Consider the following 11840-nt stretch of genomic DNA (forward strand, 5'->3'; position numbering starts at 1 on the left):
TATACACATATGTTACATATTCTGTAACTATCATACATATGTTTTTGCATATTAAAGTACTTATATCCTTCCAGAGTAATATTTCTTTTACACGTTGGGTGGATAGATTTTATTTGCTCCTCCAGATCAGTTCTCCACCCTTCTATCTCCTTTCGCTCTGGGATGCTCAACTACATTAATTGTATGAATGGACTCTTTGCTCTGTTTGATGGATTTAGCCAATGGTTATCGATGACAGTAAGAGGGTTGAGGGCAGAGGGTTTTCTTAGGATCTTTACCTGCAGAGATGGCACAGATGGTTGTATTCCTGGCTTTAGACCATAGCTCCTAACAGGTGGCCCTCTTTCAAATCTCTCTCTCTCTAATAACCTTTATACCCTCTCCTTATTCTTGTATCTTCAGTAAAAGAGGTGGCAATAGCTCTCAGAAGTAATTAGTATCAGGATATATTAGTCAGGATTCTCCAGAGAAATATAACCAATAGGATTATCTATCTATCTATCTATCTATCTATCTATCTATCTATCTATCTATCTATCTATCAAGAGAGATACATAGATATATGAGATAGGGGGTTATTGTGACAAATCCTAGAGTCAAAAGGCTAGGTCCAAGATTCCTAAGATTTTGATATACAAGGGCAGGAGAAGACGAGTGGATCTCAGCTCCAGGAGAGGGAGGAAAGGAGGGAGAGAAAAAGAGAGAGAGAGAGATACTGAGATTCACCTTCAGTCTGTTTTTGTTCCATCTGGGCCCTCAGTTGATTCATGGTTCCTGCCCATATTAAGGGAGAATCAGTCCAACTAAAGTCTACACAGAAACACATGCCAATCTTCTCTAGAAACAGTCTCACAGTCCCACTCCAAAATAAGGTTTTACCAGTTCTCCAGATATTCCTAATCCAGACAAATTGACACTTAAAATCAATAATAACACAGGGTTGTTACACAATTTCTTGGGAATTCTCTGTATGACATATATTCCTTTGTAGTAATAGATTTATTAAGCCCTCCTCAAATGAACTAATTTACATGTTCATTCTTACTTGTCAGATGCATGACTGGCGCTGGTCCTAGAAATAATAGATGAAGATAACCATTCCCGTGGGATTAGGTTGTTTTTAAATATATTAGAAGACTAGGTGGAGAATGTGTAGTGGAAAGAAATGAGGCATTGATAATCTTTAGAATCCAGTGGCATCAAACTTCTTTAAATGACTGAAGTGGGATAATGGTATGAAGGGTAGATTAAGGGTAATGGATTGAGAGATTAATTTTTGTGACAAAATACATGAACACAGAAATTATAAACTTATGATGAGTTGATCTGTCAAAGCTTATTTCCGTGACTGTTCACCTGAACACTCAAACAGGAAGCCATGATGTTTCTCCCTATTTATGATCCTTAGGAAAATATAATTGAAAATAAATGCTGTGGCATGAGTTTTGGCACTTCAGAGTTGTAGCCCAAATACATGCTTCACAAGAATATTTTCTTTCTTCATATCCTTATTCTACAAGGATTTACCCTGACCATTAGAATAAGGATTGCTATTCTTGAAAGGTTCTCATTCAATTGGAGCCCCTAAGTGTGCACTCTGTAGACACCTTCTACTAAAAAAGTAAACAAAATGCAACACCATATCCTTGGGAAAAGTGCCTTGTGATGGAATCCCCAAGGATTCATACTTGAGTTCTGGAAACAAAGGGGTGAGAAATTCTGAAATTAGGCAAAATGCTACATCTTTAAATCTCTATAACACCTACGAGTCTACTTTGAACTGTGCTATAGAGAAACAGTTCCACTGATACAGGGGGGTTTGAACAACATTTCCTCCTTCCAGCCCACCCTGAGTTCATTCACACAAGCCCAGTCTTAAAAAGACTAATGGAAGGTAAGAGACAGAGAATCCCCACAAAGCACGGTAGGATTGCTAAGAAATTGCACATACTGGGGACAGAGCTGCCCAGAGAAAGTCCAGGGACAGAGGCCAAAAGCTATTTTTGGAAAAAATAGAAACAAGGAGCTAGGATTATATTCTTTGACTGATGAGTGACTCTTCCATGATTAAGGAAATCCCATAAAAAGACTAGAGTTTATTGAGTATTTTTGCATCTATATTCATTAGTGAACTTGCTCTCCTTTTTTAGTTAGGTCCTTTCCTGGTTTTGGAATCAGGGTGATTCTTATTTCACGGAGTGTGTGTGTGTGTGTGTGTGTGTGTGTGTAGATTCCTTCCTTCTCAATGTTTTGGAATAATTTCTGCAGTATGGGTATAAGCTCTTCTTTGAAGATGTGATATAGTTTTGGTGTGAACCTGTCCTGTCCAGGGATTTGTTGTTGTTGTTGTTGTTGTTAGAAGTTTTTTTATTTCTTCAATCTCAGTGCTTGATATTGGTCTGCTCAAGAGATCTATTTATTCTTGGTTAAGTCTAGGGAGAGGTTATGATTCTAGGTATTGGTCAATTTTCTCCCCTTCACATTGTCAAAATTCTGGGCGTAGAGTTTCTTATAGTAGTCAGAGATAATCTCTTGTATCTCTGTATTTCTATTATTTTCCCCTTTTCATTTCTGATTGAGGTTATTAAAGATTTAGCTTTTCTGTTTGTAGTTAATCTAGCCAAATGTTTTCTTATTTTATTTATCATTACAAAGAACCAACTCTTTGTTTCATTAATTTTCAAAATGATTTTGTTTCATTAATTTTCTAAATGATCTTTTGTTTTCAATTTCATTTATTTCTGATTTAGTTTTGGTATTTATTTTCTTCTGCTAGGTTTGGAATTAGATTTTTCTTCCTTTTCCATTTCCTTACAGTGATTCATTAGGTTGTTGATGTGTTATATTTCTGTTTTTCAGATGTAGGCATCTAATGTGATCAATTTCCCTCTTAGGACTGCTTTTGCAGTATCCCACAGGTTTTGGTAACTTATAGCCTCATTGTTGTTATCTTTGAGGAATTTAACAATTTCTTCCTTTATCTCTTCCTTGACCCAATTCAGCATAAGGTTGTTTACCTTCCATGACTTTGTATGGGGTTGAAAATTTTTGTTAAAGTTGAGTTTCACCTATATTGCCTTGTGGCCTGAGAAATACAAAGTATTATTTCAATTCTTTTAATTTTTTTGAGGTTTTATTTATATCCTAGTATATGATATATTTTGAATTAAATTTCATAGACTATTGAGAAGAACGTATACACTTTCGGGTTGGGATGGTGTGTTCTATAGTTCTGTTAAGCCCATTTGTTCTAGGGTCACATTCCCTTGTATCTTGTTTAGTTTCTGTTTAGAGGTTCTGTCCAGTTCTTTTAGGTGTGCTAAAGTCCCCCACACTATGGTGTTATGTGATATCATATTATTCAGGCTAATCAAGATCTGTTTCATAAATATGGGAGCATTTAAGTTGGTTGAATAAATTTAGAATTGAAATGGTTTAAATCTACTTGTATCTGAAAATGAGATTTTGACTCCTCTTTTTTTTCTGATTTTCATTTGCCTGAAATACTGTTTTCCATCCCTTTACCCTGAGTCTAGATTTGTCTTTCAAGGTTAGATGTGTTTCCTGGAAACAGTGTATGGATGGTTTGTGCTTTTTTATCCATTCAGCCAGGTTTGCCTCTTAAGAGGGGATTCAAGCCATTAACATATATTGAAAGGATTGATAAGTATGGAAGAGTTCTATTCATCTTATTTTGTGAATACCTGTTACTTAGTTTTATCTATTGCACCACTGTGAAAGCTAGGTTTTGTCCTTTAGTTTCTGGGTGTTTACTTTGCTGGTGAATCATTGTGGTGGTTGGTGTGGAGACTAGGTCACCACCAAGTGTTTCCTATAGAGATGGTCTAGTTGTGGTGAATTTCCTCAACGTTTGCATATCAGTAAAAGATTTGATTTTTCCAGTAGTTTGGAAGCTTGGTTTAGCAGGATACAGAATTCTGGGCTGAAATATGTTTTGTTTAAGAAGGTTAAAGGTGGGTGACCATTTTCTTCTGGTTGGGCAAGTTTCAGCTGAAAAGTTCACTGTCATCTTGATGGATCTGCCCCTATTGGTCAATTGGTGCTTACTCCTGGCTGCTCACAGAATTTTCTCTTTAGTCTTGACTTTGAACAAGTTCATTACAATGTGCCTTGGAGATGCTCTATTGGTGTTGAGATTACTCAGGGTTTGATATCCCTCTAAAAGGAGTGTTTTGGAATCTTCATTGAAACTTGGGAAATTTACAATTATAATATTCTCCAGTAGGGCTATCATTCCTTTGGGATATTCTGCTTCTCCTTCAGGGATCCCTATAATTTGTATGTTTGAACTCATTGTGAAGCCCCAAAATTCTCCCAGTGAGTGCTCTGCTTTCACTGTCTTTTGCCTCTTCAACTACCTGAGTTAACTCAAGAACTTTATCCTTTAGGTCTGAGACTCTTTCTTCTTCATAGTCTAATTTGTTATTGATACTTTCTGCTGCTTCTTTAAGTTCCTTGATTGGCTCCTTCAATTCCTTAAACTCCGCAATATCCTTTCTATATTCATCATATAATTTATCCATTTTTTTGTTTCTGTTTTTCCACTTACTTGTTAATTTCCTTTGTTGTCTTTACCATCCATATTTTCAATTCCCTTTCTGCAATTTCCATTAATTCTTCATATGTGGAATTCTCTGTGGTAGCTGCCTCATGGTCCCTTGGAGGGGTTGCTGTATTTTGGTTTTCATGTTGCCATAATTTTTCTGTTGGTTCTTCCTTATTTGTGTTTTCTTCTTGTTCACTTCCTTCCCTTATTTTTTTCCTTCTTACTACTTCCTTCTCTTTAAATTACCATGTAACAGAGCATAGTTGTTGAAGTGGCCTTTTTGTATAAAGTGAAGAGAAGAGGAAAAGAAACAAAGGGGGGATAAAAGAAGAAATAGAGAGTGACAGGAGAAATGGCACTTGGCATTTGCTTGGCAGGATCTATAGCCACACCTGCAACTGTGTGTAGGTTTAGAGGGCTGGTTTAGGTGGGTCACTTATAGTCAGGAGATCCTTACCTGCTTTGGCAAAGGCAAATTCACACCTCTTCCAAATATGGAGAGAGAACCCCTTCTCCCAAAAAATATGAAAATAAAAATTCAGAAGTATGTTGGTGTGGGGACCTGCCCACACCATATTTCCTAAGTTCAAAGCTAGAAGGACATCCTAGAACATGAACTCATGACCTCCCTGAGCCAGATCAATGCCATTAACCCCCAGCTAAATCAACAACACAAACCCTTAGCATTCCAAGAATGAAAAATAATAAAATAGATAAAGAAAATTAAAGATACAAATATGTAAGAACAAAAAGTATATTTTGGATATTTTAGCTGTTGCATGAGAAATTTATGAGGAAAATAAAAAGATCTCCATTACAAAATGAAAAAAGAGAGAAATAAAAAAGAAATAGAGAAAAAAAAATCACTTAAAACTATAACAAAAACGGAGGAGCCCTTGCTATTGAAGAAAGTAAAAATGGAAAAAAATAAACATACAACCTATCAAAAAAAGAAAAAAACAAAGAAATATCTATCTATCTACATATATATGTATTTATATCTATCTATCTATCTATCTATCTATCTATCTATCTATCTATCTATCTATCTATCTATCTATCTATCTATCTATCCATCTATCTATCGCAATATATTGCCTGGATACCAGGTGGACAACCCACCCAGGAACATCTGGTGTTAGGAGATGGAGAATATATACTGTTTTTTTTTTTTTTTCCCAGTTTTTGGCTGGGGCTGGGTTTGAACCAACCACCTCTGGCATATGGGGCCAGTGCCCTACCCCTTTGAACCACAGGTGCTGCCCCAGAGAACATATACTGTTTTGCTGTGAAAAAATTAGGCTAGAAGCCACTCTCTAGTTGCAGAGGAGGACATTAGGTCCTGTCTTTCTAACTTAGTTGCCCTCAATCAGGGCTTGGTTGCTTTGTCAACATTCAGTCCCTGTGAGATTGGTGTCTTACAGCCTCTTGTCAGATTCCTTAGGAGGCACATCACACAATGATCCCCGACAGAAATTCCTGGGGCCACTCAGCTCACCCCAAGGGTGGATGTCCAAGCTCACAGCCCTGCCAGAAACAGCTGTGCAGTAGGACCTCATGGACCATTTTGCTCATGTGGTCTTCCCACAGTGGTGGCACCCAGCTAGCAGCCAAGCTGACGGGACACTCATTCCACCCAGTATTCAATCCCAGCTGCTGGACACTGTTCAAATCCACCCACTCGTTTAAGCCCTAGAAGGCCACTTCAGTGAATAGATTAGCCCCAAATCAAAAAATTGCTGGAAAACATTTTCTTGTCCCTAGACCCCTGTGGGTGGGCTGGCCATCCAGTCCCTGCTTGATCCCAAACACTCACCTTCTGTGCTGGTTTTCTTCAGCACCAGACCTCTTTGCTGGCTCCTGTAGCTCACCACTGCTTCACTATGTCCCCGAGTGATGTTCCTGGGTGGGTTGTCCAGCCAGAGTGGGTTGGAGTTTTCTTTCCCCTGCCTCACTGGAGTGGCTAGTAAGGAGATGTTTTTAGTCTGCCATTGTTCCGACTCCTACCTCCAGGCTCTGCTGCTTTAAATACTTTTATAGTATTCACACTTTTCAAAGTATACACGAGCAAGAAACTTTTCCTTTGCAGCATTATTTTATGATGTGTTATATTGTAAAATTTGTATGTATTTGTGATTATAAGTTTCCCTACCTCTTAAACCATAGCCCCAAGAAAGCTGAGTCCTTATCTGTTTTTGTTCATCAGTGTATTTATCTCTGAGCTCACATGGCTCCGGGTACAACACCTTGTAAAGTGGCATTTTGTAAATACTTGCCAAGTTAGGGTATTAATTAATTAATGTGCAGTTATATAATTATCTCTGAGGTATTTTTTAATTAAAAAAAGTTATTTTTTTGAACAGTGTGTATAATATCTTCCCATATGCCTAGGTGTGTTTATCATATATTTGTTACTTGTATCTTTACAAAATGAAGGAAAACATAGGGAACTGTATTTTTAATTTTTTAAAGTTTTAATTATTATAGATACATAATAGTTGTGTGTGTGTGTCGATCGATATATATATATATCGAAATGACAAACACCTTAGGTAGTGGACATTCCAATTTACTCTTCTGGTTATTTTAAGGTATACTTCAACTTATTGTTGATTATAGTCGCTTTATTGTGCTATCAATTTTTTTTCATTCTATCTAACCATCTAACTTTATTTTTGTACCTATTAACCATCCCCACTTTATACCCCTTCCCCATTATCCTTCCTAGCCTCTGGTAATCATCATTATACTCTCTGTATCCATGAGATTAACTGTTTTTGATATTTGGAACACACATATGCATAATAACAGGCTAGATTTGTCTTTTTCCTTTGTTTTATTGCTCTTAAAGGGAAGCTGAACATTTGAGCTGTGAAGATTTCTTCGTTCTTACTCTGTATTCTTTTGCATAACTTATTGGAACTCAGAGACCAGTCATTACCAAACTTGAAAGTTTCAGAGGAACTAATTTACCAAGGCAAATATGTCTAATTGAGAAACATGGTTAAATGCCTAACTAGGAAAAACAGCATAAGTGCAAATCAGCAGATAAAGGGATAAAAGAATGTGGAATATAAATGCAATGAAATACTATTTAGCTTTAAACATGTAAATTTGTTGCTTGCAGCAACATGGATGAACCCAGAGAACATTATGCTAGGTGAAATACTCTTTTTTGCTTTATACTCATATGCATTTTCTATATAAAGTCTTATTTTGAGTAATGTGTACTCATACACTTTTATGTTGTATGTCAAGGTGTTTCACTTCATCAAAGTTACAAACTTTTTTTATTATAGTAATTGAATTTTGATGTTCTAAATATCATCATTTGGATACAGAAGTCCTTACACCTTCACCCCTGTGAGGAGCTCTGTGGGTTATCAAGAGAAGCACAAAAATCGTATCTATGGGATCTTGAGTGACTGGAGAAACTTATGTAAGAGATATGAAAAGTATAAGATAATGCCTATTGGGTTTGGTTTGTATCAGGTTATTGCTTGGGTACCTCTGGATCTTGGTGTTGATACCTCTAGGGGGAAAATACTTATTAAAAAATGCTTAGGATAATTCAGTAAAAGAGCGTAAGACACTATTTACAAGAAAATACTAAAAGTGATCAGCACAGCTGTTATTATTTCTAGCAACTAGGTAGATATTACTCAATATGTATCAGTCACCCAAATATTCTTAGTTAAATAAATGGATTGTCCTGTCACTTTATGAAGGTAGAAGAGAATTTGAGTGCTCAAGTTTGATGTTTGGCTTTAATTTAAACTAATGTGAAATTCAATCCAAACACATATAGTTTATATTCATATTTCATTTCCTAAATTTTCCTAATTTTCTTATTTTTGGTTTCTTGAACTGACATGTGTTGAGGGTGGAAACTTGTGTCATAAGAGTCCTTGACCTGGTGTAGCACAGCAGCAGCTCTGCTTGGAATGTAAGTGACCTGATCTAAAATTGTCTTTGGGTCTCCTTAGGAGAGACTATTGGTTATTTCAAGAGTTTATTCAGAGCCTCTTTCACATCCTTATTCCTCAGGCTGTAGATCATGGGATTCAACAAGGGGAACACTACAGTGTAAAATGTGGAAACTATTTTGTCCCTCTCAAAAGAATAGCCAGAGCGGGGGCGAGAATAGATGTAGAGAATAGAGCCGTAGTATAAGGTAACAGAGATCAGGTGGGAGGAGCACGTGGAGAAGGCTTTGAGGCGGCCCTGGGTGGAGCGGATCCTCGAGACAGTGGCGATGATGAAGAGGTAGGAGGCCAGGATGAGCGCGATGGGGAAGATCACATTGGAGGCCAGGAGGAAGTACATCAGAGCCTGGTATCCTTCTTTCCTGCCACAGGCCAGCTTCACCAGGGGAAGCAAATCGCAGAAAAAGTCATCAATGACGTTATCCTTGCAGAAGTTAAAGGAAAATGTTCTTTTGGTGATGACTGAAGAGTTAATAAACCCACCAAGATATGAGGCTGTGACCAAAAATGCACACAGTTTTATGGGCATGGCCTGAATGTAAAGCAGAGGGTTGGAAATGGCCACATAACGGTCATAAGCCATGGCTGCCAGCAGGTAGCACTGGCTATAAGCCAGTCCTGCAGAGAAGAAGAACTGACACAGGCAGCCAGCAAAGGAGATGCTTTTGTCTTCAGAGATGCAGGTCACTAGAATCTTCGGAGTGTAGACGGAAGAATACCAGAGATCCAGAAAAGACAGATTTCCAAGGAAAAAATACATGGGTGTGTGGAGACGGGCGTCATTACAGATCAACACTATGAGGGTGCTATTTCCCAATAAGGTCAGTGAGTACACCCCGAGGAACACCCCAAATAGGACCAGCTGCATCACTGGATCTGTGGTGAAGCCCAGAAGGATGAACTCAGTCACTGTGTGGTTGCTCCTCTCCATGGCTGTGGGAACCTCACCTAGGAGAAGAGGAATTAAGAGCTCAGTTGGAATCACAGTGTTGAACAGACAGAATGTATGCTCATCAATATCACATCTCCAGCAAGCCTAGAGTCTAGGACCACCAATCTAATCAGGCGTTAGGAAGAGTTTCCATTTTGCAACACTATCTCAGACTTTACAATCATATATTCAATTCCAAATGTATTGAATTGCACAATTATGCTTTTTCTTTGGAATGACTGTTTGACTCCAGGAAAGATGGATTGGAAATTTCTATTTTTCTCATGCTTTGATCCCCTTACTCTTGTCAATTTTCTCTTATGCAAAACGTGTGAATGTCTAGCTTGAAGTATTAACTTGTTTGTATTTGAAATACTGAACTTTCCCTGTTAAAATACATTTTGAAAAGAATCACATATTTTTCTGGCGTTGTCATATGCTGAAACACCATGATGGCATTGTAAATTCATATCTTGCTATATTCTGTTGAGGCCTAAAAAATTACCCAGGAAAGTATAAGGTGAAAATGAAAGATTTTCAAGTTTTTGCAAAGAATATGTACTGAAAAATGATATACAATGATGGAATTTTAAGGTACATAATATTTACTATGGTTTACATTCTACCATAAATACAATATAATATATAATAATACCTTTAAAAGGCAATTTTAAATATAAGTGATTTGTATATACTATATAATGTAGTACTGGAAACATATGCATTCACTTAATTATTTTATGTTTATAATTTTATTATTAAGAATTTCTTTTTAATGATAACAATTAGGCAAAAAAAAAAATAGATGAGGATGAAACAGTATTCCATGCTATCACTCAGAAATCCTCCCAGTCTCTCCAAGATTCCCTGCACAAAGAACTAAAAATGTTCTACTGGAACAGGGAGACAAGAATGTATTTAGCAGATACATATCTATCTTATAATTCCAGTCACACTAACTTCTCCTCAGCCTAAGTCATTTTGTAGATAAACGAATAGAAATATCACTGCCCAAGGTTTTCATTTCTATGCTTATCCTTCTGGGAGCTAGGGAAACACTCAGTTAATAACCAGCTCTCAATACATGTCACCATTAATAAATAATTTTATTTCTGAGTGAAATTTGGAACAATATAGAATTGTGTCAGGCACCTCCAGTGAATGCTCAGTGGTTTCACCTGGCTAACTCCAGTGACTGAGTCTTCATCTGATTTGATCTATCTGCATGATTTGTTATAGCTCCTCCCTCCTTCTTGCTGGAAAAAAAATCTTATTTGGTTTCCAAGTTGTTGTTCTTCCTCAGTTTTCTTCCATTTCTGTTGCTGCATGTGCTTTGGTGTTCTTGTCCCAACTTTGGACTTTTGGAGTGCCCCCAGAAACAACTCTGGAACCCTCTGTCTTCTCCATCCCCTGTGATCTCACCCAGCCTGCTGACTCTCTCTCTGCATAGGAGAGACATAAAGTCACATCTCCTGACCATGGAGTTCTTCCCTGAACTCCAGATGCATAAATTCTAATGCCTCCTTAACATCTTTTATGAGATGTCTACTGGGCATCTCAAGAAAAAGTATGTCTTTGACAATCCTTTCTAAACCCTTTCCTCTTTCAGTCTCCTCAGTTTTGGTAAATGACATTATCTCACATTAGGAAACGTCATTTAAAATTATTATTGACTCCTCTCTTGCTTTCTCACTGTCTCAAATTAATTCACAACATCTTTTAGAGTATGTCCAGAGCCTCATCACTTTTCCTTAGTTCTACTATTTCTACCCCAAAGGAGGCCACGAGGACCTGTCACTTGCATTGCTGTGGGGGCCTTTGTGTGGCCTCTTTGCTTCTGTTCTTAGCTTACCTGAGTCTCCCACATGGCAGCCAGAGTGGTCCTGTAAGAAGGCCAGTCAGATCATGTTACCCTTCTGCTCTAAATACGCCAACGATGTCTAGATTTATTCAGAGTAAAGGCAAAACTTCTTGCAAAGATGTGCATGGTCAAGGTGATCGTGCCCTCATTTCTATTCTGCCTGCTGTACAGAGTGTATTTGAGGGAATAGTAAGAATGAGTTTAGATGAGAACACACAGAATTTCTTAGAGTACACTCAGAATGTTGTTGGAAATGGAATTAATTATTTTTTCTGGATACATAATATTTTAACATATTGGAGACCTTGCTAATTCTTAATACTGCTCCTCCCAGGGCTACCTAATTCCTAGATATTAAAATCAGCATGGTAGCCAAAAAGAGGATGCCTTTATATGGTAACCAACCAACCCAAAGCCCAAGTCCCCAACCACTTCCCCTGTCTTATTCCTGCATAGAGTAAAACAACATATTCCCTGCCCTAAATCACTCCAGGG

At 37.5% G+C, this 11840-nt stretch overlaps 1 protein-coding gene across 1 annotated transcript; it reads right to left on the reverse strand.

The window, feature by feature from the left end:
• Positions 1–8566: 8566 nt before the first annotated feature.
• Positions 8567–9484, reverse strand: LOC128565830 (olfactory receptor 9G1-like). Its single transcript, XM_053562557.1, has one exon. It carries the CDS (start codon positions 9482–9484, stop codon positions 8567–8569), a length of 918 nt encoding a protein of 305 aa, XP_053418532.1.
• Positions 9485–11840: the final 2356 nt, after the last annotated feature.

Source organism: Nycticebus coucang, chromosome 14 (genome assembly GCF_027406575.1).
Source record: "Nycticebus coucang isolate mNycCou1 chromosome 14, mNycCou1.pri, whole genome shotgun sequence".
NCBI classification, from domain to species: Eukaryota; Metazoa; Chordata; class Mammalia; order Primates; family Lorisidae; genus Nycticebus; species Nycticebus coucang.

Coding starts and splice junctions, on each gene's coding strand:
- LOC128565830 (XM_053562557.1), bottom strand. CDS start 9,484: ATGGAGAGGAGCAACCACACAGTGACTGAGTTCATCCTTCTGGGCTTC.